The sequence below is a fragment of the Microcaecilia unicolor genome, chromosome 6 (assembly GCF_901765095.1).
Source record: "Microcaecilia unicolor chromosome 6, aMicUni1.1, whole genome shotgun sequence".
Lineage (NCBI taxonomy): Eukaryota > Metazoa > Chordata > Amphibia > Gymnophiona > Siphonopidae > Microcaecilia > Microcaecilia unicolor.
The window spans coordinates 140,915,832-140,938,475 of record NC_044036.1 but is presented as its reverse complement, the minus strand read 5'-3'; the positions used below and the strand labels follow the sequence as shown (position 1 = coordinate 140,938,475).

The 22,644-nt window shown below is 44.1% G+C and overlaps 1 protein-coding gene across 1 annotated transcript in view; it reads left to right on the top strand.

Moving 5' to 3' along the window:
• The window catches only part of LOC115472632 (laminin subunit beta-2-like), a 135,860-nt gene that overhangs the window by 42,992 nt on the left and 70,224 nt on the right, over nt 1-22,644 (top strand). The window contains 1 exon segment of the mRNA XM_030206953.1: nt 3,707-3,770. Coding sequence (XP_030062813.1) covers nt 3,707-3,770 — 64 coding nt within the window.

Below are 22,644 nucleotides of genomic sequence, written 5' to 3'. Positions count from 1 at the left end.
TTTTGTTTGTCAATAAATGTGCAGCTCTGGTGTCTCTCTGCTTCCCCTCCCCTCCTCCCCAGCGGACATCCAGTCCTGGCGTATGACTGGCAGTGAAACAGACTGCCTGCAGTCGGTCCTGCCGGGACCTTTCCTCTGTCACATCCTGCCTCCTGTGATGTAACTTCCTGTAGGCAGTCACAAACAGCGAAGATGACACAAAAAAGGGAAAAAGGGGAAAAGGGATTGAAAAAGAAAAACCAAAAATGTAAAAAAATAATAAGTAAAGAATGTGAATTGTGATGATAAAAAATATAGAAAAGAATAATGACACAAGTAAAAATGAAAAAATAATAATAATAAACAGATTTATTGAGGTAATATGACTCATATTACCTCAATAAATCTATTTATTATTATTATTTTTTCATTTTTACTTGTGTCATTATTCTTTTCTATATTTTTTATCATCACAATTCACATTCTTTACTTATTATTTTTTTACATTTTTGGTTTTTCTTTTTCAATCCCTTTTCCCCTTTTTCCCTTTTTTGTGTCATCTTCGCTGTTTGTGACTGCTATCCTTTTTTGCGAAGACAGGTTTCTTCTGTATTTTTAATACTTCCTGTAGGCAGACATGACAGAGGAAAGGTCCATAGGCAGTCTGTTTCAGTGCCTCTGCCGCTCACACACCGTGACTGAAGGACCAACTGCCGGCGGAGGGGGGGGGAACAGAGAGAAATGTCAGATCCGTAAGGGGGGGGGGGTGAGCAAGAGTGAGCAGCTGCAGAGATCGGCACCAAACCCGCACAGTGGAGTAGGAGGAGGAGCTGCTATTTTGGAAGTGACCTGAGCTCAATGTGTGGGGGGGAGGCCCCCAAAGCCCCCCATGGCTACGCCACTGATTTCGAAAGAGCGCATGCTCAATTTCTTTTCTTCCCCCTTTTGACAAAATGGCCAAACAAAAACAAATAAAGTAAGCAAGACCAAACTGCAAGTTCATACGTGTATTCCCAGAGTAACTGATTGAAGTCAGGACGATTCAGAGTAAGGGACTTATCAATGAAGAATGGATGAATCAGAATAGCCAGGATATAACAGAACACTGGCTTCATTTGTTCCCTGGAATCTAACATAGAGGCTTTTATTAAGGATGTGTTGTCAGTTTAAAATGCCACAGAAACAACAGTGGTATTTTAATATAATTTTGCGTCAACTCGTAGCCAAAGCCACACAAACACACGATATCATTTGTCAATTTAGTACCGTACAGGTTGTGTTGTAAAAAAAATGCACACGATAAAACAAACAGTACACTTTTGAAAAGAAAATAGTACAAAAACTGGAAAATGAAAAAGGAATTTATTATTTTTTTGATATTCACAGCCCTAGCAGCTATAAGCCACTAAAAAGGCCAAAACTCTTGAAGCTGTTGGATGAATGATGTATTTAGCAGATGTATCATCACTTGGCTGCGCGGAACAGATCTAGCAGCCATGACTACTAAAGCCTGATTCCGACTGGCCTTCCTTACCTGAGGTCTGAGTCCTTGAGTGAAGATGAAAGATTCCTGGCACCGACATGTGCAGTTACCTTTGGTTTCTGGAATCTTTGCTATATTTCTCTGTCTCAGGCAGGGGTGTAGCCAGACAACAGATTTTGGGTGGGCCTAGGCAAGAAGTGGATGGGCACCTAGAGTTCTCCCCCCCCCCTTCACCACCACCACCACCACCACCAAAACAATATCTCAGCTGGCGGGAAAACGCTTCTTTCCAGCTTGGCAGTCTGCAGCAGGCATGCGCTGAAAACTGAGCATGTGTAGGTGCTGGTGTTGTGGAAAGTAGTGTTTTCGTTACTATCGGGGAAGTCTTCAGCTGGCAGAGCTTGGGATCCCCACCAGCTACTGCTAAACGTGTTCTACTGTTGGGTGGGCCTAAGTGGGTGGGCCCTGGTCCACCCAGGCCCACCTGTGGCTACGCCACTGGTCTCAGGTTGGTCAGTAGAGTTGCCCGTACTTCTCAGTCTGGCTTAACCCAGACTTCTCGCTTTAAGTCCTATAAACTAAGGGGACAAGTCTATAAGGGGACATCTCCTTTTTTAGGTACCCAGATGCTGCACGGGGGAAGCCTCTTCTATAACAACATCTGGGCACCCAGATTCCATTACAGAATAACTCCATAATCCAGCATCAGCATACCTTACATTTTTGCACCTGTAGTTATACCCATGAGTGGGAATCCTCCATCTACAGTCCTGCCAGTGGGAGGTGCTGTTTCACTATCACATTTTCAATAGTGAGGGACAGGCAAAGTCTGCAGGACTCCAGGGCACCTGCCTGTCCCGAGCAAATGAAGACACAATCTTGAAGCACCACCCCCTACTGATAGCAATGCAGTTGGAGGACTTCCGCTCAGCTTAGAGGGAACAGTGGTAGACCTGGGGTAACTGTGAGTCAGTGGCGTAGCAAGGGCGGGGCGGTGGGGGCGGTCTGCCCCGGGAGTCAACGGGTGGGGGGGTGCTCCGTCCACCCCCCCCCCCCCCCGGCGCAGCGCCTCTCACTCCCCCCAACAGTCCCCATCTGCCTACCAGCTGAGCTCTGGCCGGCACCTCCAATCTGCAGCGCTGCTGACTTTAAATGAAGAAAACCATCTCGACGTTGGCCCTTCACTCACTGAGTCCCGCCCTCTGATATAACTTCCTATTTCCTCGAGGGCAGATTGGAGGTGCCGGCCGGAGCTCAGCTGGTAGGCAGGTGGGGACTGTCGGGGGGGAGTGAGAGGTGCTGCGCCGGGGGGGGGGGGGTTAGGGTCCACACCAGGGGGGGTACCGACGCCAGGGGGGGTGCTGTTCCACGCCAGGGGGGGTGCTGTGTTGCACTGCACCCGGGGGGGGGGGTGCGCACAGCGGCGGTCCGCCCCGGGTGTCAGTCAAGCACGGAACGCCACTGCTGTGAGTGAATAAATGCTGCAAGGATGCGGGTAATTTACTGTGTTCTGTAAGTTGCATGTTTACGTGGCAGCACGCGAGAGCCATTTGTTAAGTTTTTAAGAATGTAGGGAGCTGGTTGTTAATTTAGACTCCCCATGACTACTTTACCAACTGGCTGTCAAAATGTGGGCTTTCACCTTTTGAATTCTCTTTTACTTTGCTGATGGAGATGCTGAGCCCCCATCTGCCATGTAAATACACTGCTCCTGTTCTCCCGCTCCTTGTTTGAGCAGCTGGCTGGGATTTCTCGTGCATTTGCGAGAAGTCCCAGCATGCTGCTCAGAGCCAGAAACAAGCAGCGGGGCATGGAGGCAGTCCATTTATTGGCTGGTGAGGCTCGGCAACCCTGCCAGTAAAGGTATGCCTATCATGCTCACACAAGGGGGGAGGGAGAGAGAGGCATACGTTGCCCCCCTCCAAGTCCCCCCTGGCCCCCCAAACTGCAAGGCTGGCCAAGCCCGGAGAGAGAACCCATTGTTAAAAATTTACCAGCACACCCCTGCTTAAAGCTATCACAACCCAAAAAAAAGACTCCAGTTCTTTCTAGGACCAATACTGCAACTGCACCTTTGCATTAGGATAAGTGATTGAAATATTTCTCAGAAGGACTACTGAGGACTAATGCAAGGTGAAGCCAGGTGCTTTGTATTCTGAAAGATTGAACTGATACTTAAAAAAGCTTGATTGATTGGTTTAATGATTTTCCCAACAGCAATGTCTCTCATGCTTTTTATCATAGGTGATCTACAGGGTTCTGGATCCAGCCATCCCAATCAGTGACCCATACGGCTCGCAAATTCAAAGTAGGTCTCTTCCTTGAAATTTTGAGCTAAACAGTTAACAGCTGCTCCCTTGGCTGTCAGACCTCTTCCCTCCCACACCACACCACACCATATTTCTCCTCCTAAGCAAACGCCTGATCTAAGAAGTGATTCGCGCATCACTAGCATTCTTCACCAGAAATAGATTTGGTGTTCTTTGCCGGTAAGTTGGCGTTTTGTCAAGCAGTTGTACATGAGATGTTTAAGTGGAATGAGGCAGCCCTGAATCTAGAGGGATTGTTGTGATTTAAGGCTGCAGTGTCAAAGAGGAACTCTCCTCAGATTCATAGGGGCAGAGCAGCAGAGGAGGAAGGTCCAAAAGAGGAGAGTCAGAGAAAAAGTTTACTTTGCAGCTATTTTAAGACAGCTTTTCAGGGAGGGTCTCTGTTCTCAGGCCTTGAATTACTTTGGAATCTGCCGCTGGTTGTCTAGCTTCACCTGCGTACCGCTGTGCAATATTTCTAAAGATTTTTGTCATTGGCAAACCGTGCGTTCAATTTCTTTTATAAATAGTTTCTACAATGTCGGAAACACTATAGGTTATTCTATTTTTACAAAATACCTAACCTTAGCATTATCAGATAAAATTAAACCTAGTAACCTTTAGGGACAATTGTGACTCTCAAAACCTAGCTCTGTATCTCAGACTGTGCAGTGGAAGAGCTTTAGGATAAGCTTTGCATGTGAGCTGATTATACAAAAGTATTTGTGAGTATTAATTTACATTGTGTAAAGCCCTTTCTCCCCAACAGGGCCCATCAACAGCAGAGCTCAGAGGCGGCCTTAGACAATCTGCCGCCTGGGGCGAAGGATGAGATGGTGCCCCCAGCTCCACCCCCCCCCCCCACCGAGTCCAACATCTCTCCCTTCCTCTCTTCCCCCCCCCCCCAACACCCTCCTTTTCCCCCCTTTCTCAGCCACAGTCTGACTTCTCCCACCTTCCTTTCTCAACCCCTTTCCCCAAATATACCTCCTTTTTTTGTTGTTTTTCAAAAGTCAGAGGCGGCAGCAATTCCCATATGCTGCCCTGCTGCCGGCACCAGCTTCTTCTCTGTACTGTGGTCCGCCTCTCTGACATAACTTCCTGTTTCCTCAGAGGCAGGCAGTAGTAAAGGGAAGAAGTCGGTACCAGGTGGCAGGGCAGAATATGGGAATCCCTGCCGATGATGACATTTGGAAAACAAAAAAAAAGCAGGTAGACTCGGCGAACGAGGTTGAGAAAAGAAGGGGGAGAAGAGGGATTGCGGCCAGTGGGGGGGGGGGGAGTGGAAAGGAGCGAGACACAGCTCTATGAAAAGTGCCATCTGAGGTCCCCCGCCTCAGTTGGCCTAACAGTAGGGCCGCCACTGCCAGAGCTAGGTATTCTAGCATAGGTGGCACTGCAGCAGAGAACAATGCCCCCCCCCCCCCCCCCCGCCTGCAGGTATATGGTGCCTAAAGCAACACCAGAGATGACCAAGGACTAGTGGTGTAGCCAGAAAGGTTTCTTAAAAATCTGTTATTGGCAGCAGTTTGCATGAAACATAAAGAAGTACACAACCGTGAATGGGACTCGACAAGGGCCGTGTTTCAGCTACAGCATCAGGAGTCCAGAATACATAAGTCGAAACAAGAGCAAAAAGTAAAATAGGTCAGATAATAGCACTTGTATAAATATCAATATGCATATGAATGAAAATTATATTGTGCATTTGACACATGCACTAGTGGGTATGTCATAAGAAGATAAGAATAGCCATACTGGGTCAGACCAGTGGTCCATCTAGCCCAGTATCCTGCTTCCAACAGTGGCCAATCCAGGTCACAAGTACCTGGCAGAAACCCAAATAGTAGCAATATTCCATGAAGAACTGCAAAGAATAGCAAGATTCTAGAATCCTAAAGAGTAGCAAGATTCCATTCAGAATCCCAAGTAAGTTTTGCCACACTGGGACAGACCAAAAGTCTATCAAGCCCAGTATCCTGTTTCCAACAGTGGCCAATCCAGGTCACAAGTACCTGGCAGAAACCCAAAGAGTAGCAACATTCCATGTAGAACTGCAAAGAATAGCAAGATTCTAGAATTCTAAAGAATTACAAGATTCCATGCAGAATCCCAAAGAGTAGCAAGATTCCATTCAGAATCCAAAGTAGATAAGTATTGCCATACTAGGACAGACCAAAGGTCCATCAAGCCCAGCATCCTGTTGGATTATTTGTAGTAAATAATTAGCAGATTTTAGTACACACAGCTTCAGCTTTAGAAATGTTAATTTCTTTCTTCATCTCTCTCTCATTCACCCCTGAATAATTCACTGCTGAGTCACTTTAAAGTTGAAGTAACAAAACATCTGTTTACTCACAGTTTGCAGTTAGATTATAATCAGACAGGCTTATATATACATATTACTATACATTTGTATTATCAGCTCCTTCCATGTGCTTAGATGGTAATGGATGCTCACACCACCATAGATCCTCTCAGGTTAGGAGAGATCATGAGCTCCATGTGCTCCATGTGCTGCATCTGCTGCATCTAACCCCCACAGGAAGTTGCATAGCTGTGTGACCTCTCTAAGTAATTCACATCAGAGGTCACAGAGTAATCACAGAGAAATAATAGGTGACAGGCAATGCATGCAAAATACAATACATTCCAACAAACCCCTTCTCATGCATAACTGTCATGCAATTATTTATTCATACAAAGTCCAAGCTTTATACGCAGATTCACAAAACGTTCTCTGGGTAACGGTTTGGTCATGATGTCAGCTGTCATCTCACTGGTGTGACAATAGTGTAGACTGATGACCCCTTCTTTTGCCAACTCTCGCACGTTGTGGTATTTCGTTGCGATGTGCTTGGTGCGTGACTGAACCTTGTCATTCTGTGACAGTCGGATGCAGCTCTGATTATCTTCCATTATCTGGATTGGTCTCTGCTCAGCTATTCCGAAATCCAGCAAAAGTTTTTCAATCCACATCAGTTCTCTGCACGCTTCCGATACAGCCACATATTCAGCTTCTGTAGAAGACAAACTCACAATACTTTGTTTATGACTGGCCCATGAAATTTGTACATTTCCATACATAAACACATATCCACTTGTGGATTTATAATCAGAATGATCCCCTGCCCAATCTGAATCACAGTAACATATTAGTTTTGGATTACTATTGGCTGAAATCTTTAATTTACAATCAATGGTACCCTTTAAATACCTTACCATCCTTTTAACTGCAGTCCAATCTGATTTGGTAGGTGAGCTGACCCTTCTGCTCAAAATTCCTACTGCATTTGCTATATCAGCCCTGTATGTGGTAGCTAGATATAAAAGCTTACCTATGGCTGATCTATATTGGATGTTATCTGGTAAAGGTTCTCTTACTGTTTCATCCTTCAGAAAATCAGTGATCATGGGAGTGCTTACAACTTGGGCATCTTGCATACCTAAACTTTCAATAAGCTCATTTATTTTCTGCTTCTGGCTTAGAAGATAAGAACCATCATTTTGTTTCTCAATTTCTATACCAAGATAGTATGACACATTACCAAGTTCTTTTATCTCAACATTGTGGTTTAAATATTTTACAATGTCCTTGTACTCTTGCTCACTTTTGCTTGCAATGAGCAGATCATCAACAAAAGCTAAAATGTATGCATATTGTCCATTTGTGCACCTAGTGTACAAGCATTTATCTGCTTCACCTTGCTTAAATCCTAAATTTGTCAATATTTCATGCAATTTTTCATTCCAACATTTTGCACTTTGCTTTAATCCATAAAGACCTTTGTTTAATTTACACACTAGCTGTCTTTGTTTTGTATTTATGAAACCTGTTGGCTGTTCCATGTACAAGTCTTCAGTTATTTCTCCATGAAGAAACGCTGTTTTCACATCAATGTGGTTGACTTGCATGCCTTTTGAGACTGCAATGCTCAGAAGTGTTCTGATTGTCGTGTGTTTCACTACAGGTGCAAACACTTCATCAAAATCTTCTCCATATTTTTGAAGATATCCCTTTGCCACTAATCTGGCTTTATACCTTTCCACTTTTCCTTGTGCATTCCTTTTTAACTTGAATACCCATTTGCATCCTATAGCTTTCTTGCCAGGAGGTAATTTTGTAAGAATCCAAGTATTATTTTTATCCAATGCATCAATTTCTTCTTGTGCAGCTTTATGCCATTCAGCAGCTTCTTCTGCTGGCATTTTCTCAATCTCATCCCATGTTAAGGGCTCTTGAGCTTCTGCTGACTTTGTTAGGTAAGACAGTCTTGGGGGTGGAACACCTTTGTTTTCCCTGGATGAGCGTCTGACAACAGGTTGGTCTGACCTTTCCGCATCCTCTAAATCTGAGAGTACTTCTCCAATTGATTCCCCTTCTCCAACTGTACTGTCTTCTTCAATGATCCTTTCTGTGTCTGTTTCCTCTGCCTGTTCCTCGTTAGATACAGATGAGTTGCTTTCAGACATCTGCCTTGGTATGGCATTTATATACACTGGCATGTCTATTATGGTTCTAGTTTCATATTCTGGATGATAAGGCTCATCTGGGATAATCCAGCCTTTATCAACCCTTTTGTTTTCATCAAAATATGTAACATGTCTTATGCCAACAATGCCAGTTTTCAGATTCAAAATTCTATATCCTTTGTGTCCTGGAGCATAGCCAACTAAAATGCCCCTTTCTGTTGTGGAATCCAGCTTATGCCTTCTTTGCTTTGGTACATGAGCATATGCTGTACTTCCAAATGTTCTTATGTGTGTCAGGTTTGGCTTCCTACCATGCCATGTCTCATGTGGTGTGCGCTCAGCGCCTTTAGTTGGCATTCTGTTTTGTAGGTACACTGCTGTGAGAATGGCTTCCCCCCATAGTCTTTTAGGGAGATTGCTATCTGACAGCATACATCTGGTCATTTCCACAAGTGACCTAAAATTTCTCTCTGCAACAGAATTTTTCTCTGGTGTATAAGCTACTGTTGTGATATGTTGAATGCCTTCTTGTTCTAGAAATGTGCGCATGCTTTGTGAAATGAACTCACCACCATTGTCGGTCTGAAGAACCTTTGGTTTTCTTTCAAATTTATTGCTCACCATGGCTACGTATTTCTTCAGCATGTCTGTGACTTGACTTTTCTCTTTCAGCAAATAGGCCACACAATATCTAGAGAAATCATCCAAGAATATTAGCACAAATCTGTTATTTCCCAATGATGGGATATTAAACGGTCCACATAAGTCACTGTGTATTAAGTCCAGCACTTTATTACTCCTATTTCCTGTGTATGCAGGAAATGAGGGTCTTACACCTTTTTGAGTAACACAGTCTATGCATTTCTCCATTTTACCAGCATCTGTACTTATCTGAATGCCGGTGGCCAGTTGCTTACTGTAAAGATCCTGGATCACCTTAAAATCACGATGTCCCAGGCGGCGGTGCCAGATTTCCAGACTACATTTACCATCATTCTTCCTTACTTGCGCCATATGTGAGGCTTCACCTGAAATGTTCAGTTTATAAACATCATTATGCATAAAAGCTTCAGCATACACTTCATCATTTTTAGAGATTGTGCACTTACTGTTTTCAAAATGAATCACAAATCCCTTCTTATCTAATGTAGATACACTAAGCATATTGCAAACTGCTTGGGGAATATACAAGACATCACTTACAGGAATTTCTTTAACTTCATTAGACACTTTGCATTTTAAGAATCCAATACCTTTTGCTTGGATCTTAGCAGTCCCTGCGTTTGCAGTTTTAAGAATACCTTCCTCTGGACACATTTCCTGAAAGAAATCCTTACAATTGGTTAAATGGCATGTGCTCCCTGAATCCAAAATCCAAGTACTTTCATTTGAATTATTATTTACCATAGTCAAAGATTTTTCTGCCATTAGAAAGCCCTTGTGTTTATCTTTGTCCTTCATACATTTCCTGGTTTGAAAATTCTTTAGTTCCATTGGCTTAGGTGAGCTAGAGGGAGTGTTTTGTGTTTCCTTACACCATTTAGATACATGTCCCTCCTTTCCACATGAGTAGCAAATCAGCTTGCCCTTGGGTGGAGTTTTCCCATAGCTCCGCCTTCCTCTGTTCTTTGCCAAGAAATTTGTTTCATTTCTCTCTGACTTGCTTTGAGAACACATCTCCTCAGAATCATTTATTATGCATTCCTGCCTTAGTTTTGATGTTGTCTGTTCAAAAGATTGCCCTTCAATGGCCTCATTTACAGACCTAAAAACATCAAACTTCTTTGATAGTGAGGTAAAAAGAAATGCTCTTTTCAATGCATCACACATGGGAATTCCTGAAAGTTCTAACTTTTGAAATGAAGACATAAGATGCATAATGTGATCATTACATTTACTTTTATCCCTTAATTTGGTTTCATTCAACTCTGCCAGCCAAATTGGTTGCTGCTTTGCATATGTAGTTGCATACATAGTTCTCAGTTTATATAAAATGTCCTTTGGTGTATCTTTTCCCTCTACTAATATGGCTTGTTTCTCTGAGAGAGCTTCCAAAAGCATGCACTTCACATAATAGTTTGCATTGTCCCATTCAGCCATATTTTCAGCTGTTCTGTCTTGGTCTAAGCATATATCTAATCTTTTTGCTCGAAGGAGACATATGAATCTTAATTCCCACTGCTGATAATTAAACTCAGTTAATTTAGGCACCTTGAGAGAATAGAACAATGGTGAATTTCTTCCCTCAGCCATTTTCTTAGCCTTCTGTCTGCTGTGTGGGGGGAGAGAGAGACAGACTGAATCTTTCCTTTAAAACTTAAGAGAAAAATGTGGCCTTTTTTTCTGCCTGGTAATATTTCTCTTTTTTTTCAATTCCTGGCCCTGGGCTCATAACCCTTTTGTTGGATTATTTGTAGTAAATAATTAGCAGATTTTAGTACACACAGCTTCAGCTTTAGAAATGTTAATTTCTTTCTTCATCTCTCTCTCATTCACCCCTGAATAATTCACTGCTGAGTCACTTTAAAGTTGAAGTAACAAAACATCTGTTTACTCACAGTTTGCAGTTAGATTATAATCAGACAGGCTTATATATACATATTACTATACATTTGTATTATCAGCTCCTTCCATGTGCTTAGATGGTAATGGATGCTCACACCACCATAGATCCTCTCAGGTTAGGAGAGATCATGAGCTCCATGTGCTCCATGTGCTGCATCTGCTGCATCTAACCCCCACAGGAAGTTGCATAGCTGTGTGACCTCTCTAAGTAATTCACATCAGAGGTCACAGAGTAATCACAGAGAAATAATAGGTGACAGGCAATGCATGCAAAATACAATACATTCCAACACATCCAGTTTCCAACAGGGGCCAATCCAGGTCGCAAGTACCTGACAGAAACCCAAATAGTAGCAATATTCCATGAAGAACTGCAAAGAATAGCAAGATTCTGGAATCCTAAAGAGTAGCAAGATTCCATTCAGAATCCCAAGTACATAAGTATATACGTTTTTCAACACTGGGACAGACCAAAGGTCCATCAAGCCCAGTATCCTGTTTCCAGCAGTGGCCAATCCAGGTCACAAGTACCTAGCAGCAGGGCCGTGCCTAGGGTCTCCGGCGCCCCCCTGCAGTTGGTGGCTCCGGCGCCCCCCTCCCCCTTTGGCACCGCGCCGCCGCCGCCCCCCCCCCCATTGGCACCGTGCTGCTCCCCCCCGAAAACGATCGCTACACTGCCCGCCCTCTTCTCCCCAGATCCTTTTCCTTTTTTTTTTGTTTAAATTTAGCTCTGTCCGGCGGCAGCGTAGCGTCAGTGAGAAGGAGGCGGCGATCCCCCGCTCCGACGTGTCTACTAGTCTTCTTCCCTTCGTTAAGTGTCCCGCCTTCTTCTGACGTCATTTCTGACGTCAGAAGAAGGCGGAACACAGTGAAGGGAAGGCTAGTAGACACGTCGGGACGGGGGAGCGCTGCCTCCTTCTTACTGATGCTACGCCGCCGGACAGAAGTAAATTTAAACAAAAAAAAAAGGAAAAGGATCTGGGGAGAAGAGGGCGAGGTAAGCATGGTGCGGCGGGGCACCCCCCAGAGGATGGCGCCCTCCTGCCATGCTTACCTCGCTTACCGTGTTGGCACGGCCCTGCCTAGCAGAAACCTAATTAGTATCAACATTCTATGCTATCAGTTAGAAAGCTGCATGGGAATGGGGATAGTGGGAATCCCGCGGGTATACCCTCCAGGTCAGCGGGATCCCATGGGGATAGACTCGGGTCTGCAGGGATCGCATAGGGATGGACCCATTTCCTGCAGTGTGCCAAGCTTTGTCTTCCCTCCCCCGAGCCACAGGGTGCCCTACCTGCACATACCTCAAGGCACCTTGGTGGTCTAGTGGCTTCCTCGGGGCAGGAAACATCTCCCCCTAAGCGGCGGCCTCATGAGCCTTCCGCAGAAGTCTTGCAAGGCCACTGTTTGAAGTCTTGGCAGCCATTTTAAAGAAATGGCAGCAGCAAGAGGATCAGCGGTAGCAGGCAGAAAAGAGTGGAGATCTTTCCTGCCCCGAAGAAGCCACTAGACCATTAGGGTGCCTTGAGGTATGTGCTGAGCCTCCTGGGAAAGATGGAGAAAGAAAAATCCCTAGGGTGGGCTTGTACAGGAAGTAAAGTGTTGAACGTGGTGGTCAAAAATCAGGTCTGCTGCGAGGCCTTCTCTATTTCTGTTTTCTGCCTGAAGATTTTAGCCTGCCCTCCCCCAATTTCTTGTAAATCAGCTGTAGAACACAAGTCCTGACATTGTGCAGGCTCCAAAATCGCTTTGTAACGTCTCAAGGGAATATTGATTGTGCAGCATTTAGAAGGGGCAAATGCAGGGGCATTTGTGGAGGTAACACAGGCTTGGGTTTTACCACTGTGGTGTTTCTGTGCACTATATATTGAGTCCTAAAAGAGTTATTAAAACTTGAGGTCTCTCTGCAGCGGTGTGTTTAGTATTGGGTGGTTGGAGAAGGGAAAGTGTGGGACCTTTACAGTTTTACTGGCTGTCTATGGTTGAGTGCATAAAAATTCAAATCCGAGTGCTAACATTCAAGTCATGCATATCAATTGCATAATTTTCTTCATAATACGAGTGGTGAACCCACTATGAAACTGTTAATGACCCAGACAATGATGTGTTTATTGCTGCTGTCAAACATTAAACAGATTAAGAAAGTCTGTTGAAAGCTGAGATGTTCTCTGTGGCTGCTCCAAAATTATGGGATAGTCTTCCATTTTGAGATTTGTAGGTAACAAATTGATTTTAACTTTTAGGTTTTTAAGTGATATTTTCAGTGGAAGATCTTGTTTATTGGTTGTTCATTCGCAGGGGTGTGGGGAGGTCTTCTGTGTTCAAAGCTAATAGATTTTTTGTTTTGTTTTGTTTTTGTGTTAGATAATAATGGATTTCATTCTTTTTGTTTTGTAAACTGCCTTGAATATCTCTCTTTTGATCAGCAGGGTGATATCTAAGATTTTTTTTAGGGGTGAACGATTAAAAAATTTAATCGTGATTAGTTGTGTGTGGGTGGGTGGATGGCTATAAAAAGGGCAGAGGAAGTGTGGGTGCAGGGAAGAGGAAGGAGGGGAAAAAGATTGGTAAGGGGGACAAGCTGCTCATGGATGGGAGGGAAAGGAAAGAAAAGGGGGACAAGCTGCTCATGGATGTTTGCTTTTTTTGGAAACGTATCTTATTTAATTTTGTATTTAGCAGAGTATGGAAGAAAGTGATGTTACTTTTACTGGTAGTTTTACTAATAGAATCTGTCTTTCTTGGGGGCGGAGTCAAGGTATCTGCAGTGCGGTGTGGCGTGGCAGAGGCCGGGCGGACCAGGGGCTGGGATGGAGGACATTACTTGCGGCGGGGATGGGTTAGATTCCCACAGGGACTGGCAGGGACAGGTTAGATTTCTGTCCCTGTGCAACTACTTTTCCTCCAGGAACTTGTCCAAACCTTTTTTAAAACCAGATATGCTAACCCCTGTTACCACCTCCTCCAGTAATGAGTTCCAGAGCTTAAATATTCTTTTCCCTTTTTACTCTCTTTGCACTACTTTGCATCCCTTTTTAGTTTTTATATATTATACTTGATACCGTGGTTCAATGAAGAACTGAAAAAACTAAAAACACAATCTAGGAAACTGGAACGCGCATGGAAAAAAAAACGAACACACACTCAACGCATGGAAACAACTACAAAGGAAATACAAATACGCATTAAAACAGACCAAAAGTTCGTACTACAAAACTAAAATTGGGCCGGATTACAAAAACACGAAGAAACTGTACCATCTCGTGAACAAACTACTGGACACAACACCAGTCACCACAACCAACACTGACATCCCATCTGCAGACAGCCTTGCTAAATATTTCAATGAAAAAATCGTAAACTTACGCAAAACCCTACCTCAGAACAACATGGACATAGAAAACTTCATTAATGGTCTAGACCCAACCCCCAATGAATACCCTGCTGACCAAATATGGTCAAATTTTGCTCTACTCAGCGCCGACGCAGTTACCCAGGCGATTAAACAATACTCAAACAGCCATTGTCAACTGGACACATGCCCCAGCTACCTAATACAATCTGCCCCCCACCGCTTCATAATAGACCTCAAATCCCACTTAAGCTTCATGCTCCATCAGGGTATGTACCCTCAAGAAAGAGGCAACATCCTGCTCACCGCAATACAAAAGACACCAAGAAAAAAACAAACGACATTACCAACTAATGCCCAGTAGCATCTATCCCATTAGTAGTCAAACTAATGGAAGGACTGGTGACCAAACAACTCAATGACTACATAAAGAAATTCACTATACTACATGAGTCACAATCAGGATTTCGACCCCTACACAGCACCGAAACAGTACTACTCACTCTCCTAACCAAATTCAAGCAGGAAATAGCAATAGGCAAGAGCATTCTCCTCCTCCAATTTGACATGTCAAGTGCATTCGACATGGTTAACTATAACATATTGCAAAGACTTCTAGAATACTTCGGAATCAATGGTGGCACTTTCAATTGGATTAAGGGTTTTCTAACCACAAGAACATATCAAGTGAAATCAAAAACAAACACATAGTCACTGTGGAAACCAGGCTGCAGAGTACCGCAAGGATCACCATGATCACCGATCCTTTTCAACATCAGGCTCAGTCTCTGGCTGTCTTCAAGTCTAGGCTTAAAGCCCACCTCTTTGCTACTGCTTTTGACTCCTAACCATGACTCTCTTACTCAACACCCTCACTTATCACCCCTACCACTGCAATTTCCCCACCCCTAGCTGTCTGTTCGTCTGTCCAATTTAGATTGTAAGCTCTGTTGCGCAAGGACTGTCTTTTCATGTTAATTTGTACAGTGCTGCGTAAGTCTAGTAACGCTATAGAAATGTTTAATAGTAGTAGTAGTAGTAGTAGTAATGATGACTCCACTAGCCAAGACCCTATCCACCCAAGGCCTCAACCCCGCTACCTCACCCCGCTACCAAAAGATGCTAAAAAAAGCACAATGGACCTAACCAACTATCGACCAGTAGCATCGATTCCACTCATGACCAAACTCATGGAAGGCATAGTGATGAAACAACTTAATGAATACCTAAATAAACACTCAATTCTGCATGAGTCTCAATCAGTATTTCGGTCGAATCACAGCACCAAAACGGTACTAGTGTCCGCAATGAACTCATTCTAACAAGCAATTGCGACTGGTAACAACATCCTCCTCCTGCAATTCGACATGTCCAGTGCCTTTGACATGGTTAACTATGATATACTAATACATATACTAGAATACTTCGGAGTAGGAGGCACAGTCCTCAAATGGTTCAAAGGATTCCTGACCACAAGATCTTACCAAGTAACAACGAACGTGGACAGATCACCCCCATGGAAACCTGAGTATGGAGTTCCCCAGGGATCCCCTCTCTCACCAACATTATTCAACCTAATGATGACACCTCTAGCCAAACTACTAGCCAATCAAAACCTCAACCCCTACATTTATGCAGATGACGTCACAATTTACATCCCATTCAAAAATGATCTAAATGAAATCACCAACGAGATCAATCAAAGCCTCCAAATAATGCACACTTGATCAGATGCATTCCAACTAAAACTTAACGCAGAAAAAACACAATGTCTTGTACTCACTTCACAACATAACACAAAAAACTTCTCCACCATAATCACACCATACTGCTCCCTCCCTGTCTCACAAAACTTGAAAATTCTTGGAGTCACCCTTGATCGAAACCTCACTCTTGATACCCACATGAAAAACACGATGAAAAAGATGTTCTACACCATGTGGAAACTCAAAAGAGTAAAACCTTTCTTCCCGAGATACATCTTCCGTACCCTGGTACAGTCAATGGTAATAAGTCATCTGGACTACTGCAATGCACTGTGCAAAGAACAGACAATCAAAAAACTCCAAACTGCCCAGAACACAGCTGCCAGACTCATATTTGGAAAAACTAAATATGAAAGTGCAAAACCCCTAAGAGAGAAACTTCACTGGCTCCCACTTAAGGAACGCATTGCGTTCAAGATCTGCACGATTGTACACAAAATCATCCACGCAGACGCCCCAATCTACATGCTAAACCTCATAGACCTACCTCCCAGAAACGCAAATTTCGCAACTTGCACTACTCCAGCTGCAAAGGACTTAAATACAAGCTGATGCATGCCTCTACCTTCTCTTACATGAGCATGCAGTTATGGAACGCATTACCCACAGACTTGAAAGCATCAACGAAACAACTATCTTTCGAAAATCTCTGAAGACCTTCTTCTTCAACAAGGCCTACAATGAGAACCTAAAGCCTCACTAAGTCACCTCACCAACCCACTCAATTATGAACTCTTACTTTCTATAACTACCCTAAGCACTCTCTTCCTTCTTCTTTTTTCCCTTCCTAATCGCTACACATTACTAACTGTATCTGATCTGATATCCTGAAATGACAATGTTAATAAATCTATGTAAGCCACATCGAGCCTGCAAATAGGTGGGGGAATGTGGGATACAAATGCAATAAATAAATAAATAAAATAAATAAAACCCATTTATCTACGCTGATGACGTTACATTATACATCCCATACAAACATGATCTGGCGGAAATGACCAACGAAACCAAGCTAAGCTTAAACATCATGAACTCATGGGCAAATGAATTCCAACTAAAACTCAATACAGAAAAATCACACTGTCTCATCATCTCATCCCAATACAATACATACAAACCCATAAACATTAACACCCCAGGATACACTCTCCCTGACTCAGACAGCCTGAAAATTCTCGGAGTAACAATTGACTGTAACCTATCACTAGAGACCCAAGCGAAATCCACCATAAAGAAAATGTTTTTCTCAATGTGGAAACTCAAACGCGTAAAACCATTCTTCCCGAGGGAAATATTTTGTAACCTGGTACAGTCCATGGTACTAAGCCACATAGATTACTGTAATGGAATCTATGCGGGATGCAAGGATCAAATCATAAAGAAACTTCAGACCGCCCAAAACACAGCAGCCAGGCTTATATTTGGAAACACACGTTTTGACAGCGTCAAACCATTCTGAGAAAAATTGCACTGGCTACCGATCAAAGAACGTATCACTTTCAATATTCTGCATGACTGTTCGTAAAATTATTTACGGTGAGGCATCGGGATACATGACAGACCTCATCGACCTGTCAACCAGAAACACCACAAAATCTGCATGATCATACCTAAACCTCCACTACCCAAGCAGCAAAAGACTCAAATACAAATCCACCTATGCATCCAGCTTTTCCTACCTAAGCACACAACTATGGAACGCATTGCCAAAAGCAGTAAAAACTACACTCGACCACCTAAATTTTCGGACAGACCTTTTCAGAAAAGCATACCCCACCAACCCAACATAAAAATACCTGGTCACCTGTGACACAATGAGGGGCATAATCGAATGCGAACGCCCATCCCCATGGGCGACTATCTCCGAGGAGGGTACGCGAAGGGGCGGGACAGACCGTATTTTTGAAAAAGATGGGCGTCCATCTTTTGTTTCGATAATATGGTTGGCGCCGGGCAAATGAATCGGATTTGGGCAGATTTGAGCTGGGCAGTATCGGTTTTCAGCGATAATGGAAACCGAATGCGCCCAGCTCAAAAACGAACACATCCAAGGTATTTGGTCATGGGAGGGGCCAGGATTCGTAGTGCACTGGTCCCCCTAACATGCCAAGACACCAACTGGGCACCCTAGGGGGCACTTGTAAAAAGTAAAATTAAAAATTAAAATACCTCCCAAGTCCATAGCTCCCTTACCTTGGGTGCTGAGCCCCCAAAATCCCCCCAAACTCCACTCCCCACAACTCTACACCATTACCATAGCACTTATGGCTGAAGGGGGGCACCTAGATGTGGGTACAGTGGGTTTTGGGGGGGGGGGGTTGGAGGGCTCCCATTTACCAGCACAAGTGTAACAGGTAGGGGGGATGGGCCTGGGTCCACCTGCCTGAAGTCCACTGCACCCACTAACAACTGCTCCAGGGACCTGCATACTGCTGTGATGGAGCTGGGTATGACATTTGAGGCTGGCATACAGGCTGGAAAAAAAAGTTTTTAAAGTTCTTTTTTTTGGTGGGAGGGGGTTAGTGACCACTGGGGGAATCAGGGGAGGTCATCCCCGATTCCCTCAGGTGGTCATCTGGGCAGTTGGGGCACTTTTTGTGGACTTGTTCGTGGAAAAAAGGGTCCAAAAAAGCGGTCCAAATTCTCACTTCTGCCGCTCTTTGTTTTTCCATTATCGGCCAAGCGCACCCATCTCTCCTCGGCCCCAGTCCCGCCTTCACCACACCTCCAACACGCCCCCATCAACTTTGTTCGTTCCTGCGACAGACTGCAGTTGGAGGCGCCCAAAATCGGCTTTCGATTATACCGATTTGGGCGCCCATCTCCCGATTTGGGTCGAAATATGGGCGTCTTTCTCTTTCGAAAATAAGCCTGACTGTAACCAAAGACCGTAACGGACATTACTTGACTCTTCTTCTCCCTTTCCCTCTCTGAGTTCCCCCCAACTGTACCTACCATACATGTACCTCATTCTACCACAATATCACTTTGTATTCATTCATACCATGTATTTGTTCAGACCGTAATCGGCTAACGCCGTTAACGGTTATATGTAAGCCACATTGAGCCTGCAAAAGGTGGGGAAATGTGGGATACAAATGTAACTAATAATAATAAAACTATTCTAGCTTGTTTTTTTTTACTTTAAGTATAATAGGTTTGGAAAACTTCCTGGAGGAAAAGTTCATAGTCTGCTATTGAGGCAGACATGGGGAAGCTCCTATTTGTGTTTCTGCCAAGTACTTGTGACTTGGATTGGCCACTGTTGGAACAACTGAAGTAGATTGGTCTGACCCAATATGGCTATTCTTGTGTTGTTATGTTTTTTTACTTATGCGTTTTTGTTTAATTTGTGTAGTTCTCCATATTTCATGCAAACTGCTGCCAATACAAGATTTTTAAGAGACCTTTCTGGCTACACCAGTGGCGTAGCAAGGGCGGGGGGGTAGGGGCGGTCCGCCCCGGGTGCATTCTGCTGGAGGGTGCAGAGAGCAGCCGCGCGCCTGTCGGCTCCGCTGGTTCCCTGCTCCCTCTGCCCCGGAACAGGTTACTTCCTGTTCCGGGGCAGAGGGAGCAGGGAGCCAGCAGAGCCGACAGGGGCGCGGCTGCTCTCTGCACCCTCCAGCAGCCAAGAATGCACTCGGGGGGGGGGGGCTTGATGCGCCGGGGAGGGGAGTGTCATTGCGCCGGGGGGGGGGGGCTTGATGCGCCGGGGAGGGGGGTGTCATTGCGCCAGGGAGGATGTCGTGCTGCACCCTGGGGGGACAAACGCCGCTGCACCTGGAGGGGGTGCGCAGCGGCGATTCCCCCCGGGTGGCAGCCAATCTAGGATCGCCACTGGGCTACACACTGGTCCTTGGTTATCTCTGCTGTTTTGCTGCTGCTTTCTGACCTGTGGCGATTGGTCTCTCTTTTTTCTTTCTTTCTCTTTGCCCAAGGCAACACCCCATTGCCCTGCCCTAGAGCTCACAGAAGTGGTTGCTCCCAACTTGTGCTCAGATTTGTTTCTAATCTAAGGGAGAGTTATTTCTGCACAATATGACAGTTCTATAAGAGATTCCTGACAGATGTTGCTGACTTAGTCCAAGTTCCCATGGTGATGTTTTGCTTCATCACCAGATATGGCAAGCACCCTTTTTTGGGGGTGGTTACACTGGGGTGTTATAATTGGGAACCTGCCAGGCAAGCAGAATACCCTGTTATATTTACAATCCACTTTGCAATTCTGATTTGTTCTCAAAGTTCAGTTTGTAGGAACCTCTGGAAATGTTCCCAGGAAACTGACTGTTGGCTGCTGAGGGGATTTTTAAGCCTTGCGGAACTAATGTGGTTTCAGAGAGAGGGAACAGTTGAGATCAAAGTGTTATGAAAGCCTTTCAGATAAGAGTCTGAATGGAACAGTTACAGAAAGCTGTGTGGAACGAACCACAGAGATCTGAATAGTAGAGGCTTGGACTCTCTTGAGAAACAGGCCATCATTAAACACTCCACAATAAATTCTATAAAAGTTACTAAAAACTGCGCACACGTCCAATTTGCATGTGCAATTTAGTTGAATAACGAACCAATTAGAGCTGATAATGGGCTTCTTAACCAGCAATTATTGGTGCTAATTGGATTTAATTAACATTTACTTGCATAAATTTAGGCAAGGGTCCAAAAAGAGGGCACAGCCCTGTAAAATGAAACTGTAAACCACTTAGATCTACTACTTGAATGAATGAATTAATTAATTAATTCATACATATTAAATAACGGGATACCTGTAGCAATTACCTCAACGTTACATCTTTAGCAACTCCCAAGAGTCCAGATTTAATTCATTCTTACTATCCAGTCTTTAATTTCCCTCTTTATAGCAACTCTGTCCTCTCCCCCCTTTTCATCCAGTATCTCCCCTCTTTCTCATTTTCCCCATCCAGTGTCTCCGCTTTCTCTCCCCATCCTTTTAACCAAAGTCTCCACTTTCTCTATCCCGTTTCCATCCCACATCTTCTCTTTTCTCCATCATTTCTCCTTCCCCTCTTCCATTTAGCATATGTCAACTCTCCCTCCTTTCCTGCCTTCCATCCGGTGTCTTTTTTCCTCTGCTTCTCCCACAATGAGCAGCAGCAGCAAACTAAAAAGAAGCAGGGGCGTGACTGCGGTGTTCTTCAGACGCTCACTGTCAGCTCTGATGGTCCTCTGCCCCCTCTGATGTCAATTCCTGTTCCAGGGCAGAGGACCAGCAGAGCTGACAGCACGCACCTTAACACCACGGATTCCGCGCCTGCTTCATCTTGGTTTGCCGCCACTTCTGCTCTTCAGAAGAAGCAGCAGTGATGGCGGCACGTAACAGTGACTCAGTGGGAGAATTTTCTTTTTTGGCAGGAGTATGGGAGATGATCCACCAAAGTGGGAGTCTCATGCATACTAGCAAGTCTGGAACCCTCTGCTGCTTTGAAATCTGAAAAGAAGTGGTGGAACTGTGTTCCAGGCCATTCCCCCAGAAATAAATACTTCTATATGCTAGTGGACATACACAAACACATAAGAGACAGTCCCTGCTTGACAGATCCTACAATGTATTCAAGACAATTCTGATAGAGCTACCTGAAAACTTGTTAGGCCTGCAAACAAGGAACTCATGGATTGCCGCAAATTGCCTTCTGAAAAGTTTAGATGATGCTGGAGTAGTTGTCCACTGTACAGAGTTGCTTATACAACAGTGACCTGATTTGGACAGCTGTCAGAAGAAAGCTTTTTCTGTGATCTCGTCACAAAAGTCATCTAAAGTAAGCAGAAGAAAACTTTAATAAGCCTGAAGCTTTCTGGAACAGAGTGCTTCGGACTAATGAAGTGAAAATGGAACCATTTGACAATAATCACATAAAAGGTACATTTAGAGAAAAAAAAGAAAAGAATATTTTACCAACCGTTAACCATTGGAGTGGATGTGTGACAGCCAGTGGCATATAAAATATTGGATGAGTGGAATGAAGAATGGATTCAATTAAATGTCAACATATCCAAGAAATTAATGTGCTGCAGTCCATGAAGAAACTGAATCTGAAAAGAGGATGGATATTTCAGCAAGACAACAATTTGGAACATACCTCAAAATTAGCCGTGACATATTTACAGGGAAGAAAGATTCATGTTTTGTATTGGCCTTCACAGTCCTCAAGCTTGAATATTATTGAAAATATTATTATTATTATTATTTGTTACATTTATACCCCACATTTTCCCACCTATTTGCAGGCTCAATGTGGCTTACATAGTACCGTAGGCGTTTGCCAAGACCGGTAGAGAAAATATGTAGGGAAAAGTCAACCAGGTAGCTCATGTAAGGAGTTCTAAAAATATTTCTGAGCTAGAAGAGTGAGAAAAAATTCCCAAAACTAAAATGAAAAGACTCGTAGGGGCCCTTTTACTAAACCACGTAAGCATCTACACGTGCCCAACACGCGCCAAAATGGAGTTACCGCCCAACCACCGCATGGCTCTTGCGGTAATTTCATTTCAATTTTGGCGCGCGTCTGAAAAATATTTTTTATTTTCGGATGCGCATAACGGACGTGCGCAGGTCATTACCAGCCGGATTCTTTACCGCTAGGTCAATGGCTGCCAGTAAGGTCTCAGACCCAAAATGGACAAGTGGCAATTTTGATTTTGCCGCACATCCATTTTCGGCAAAAAAACGGCCTTTTATACAGGTGCGCTAAAAATGGATCG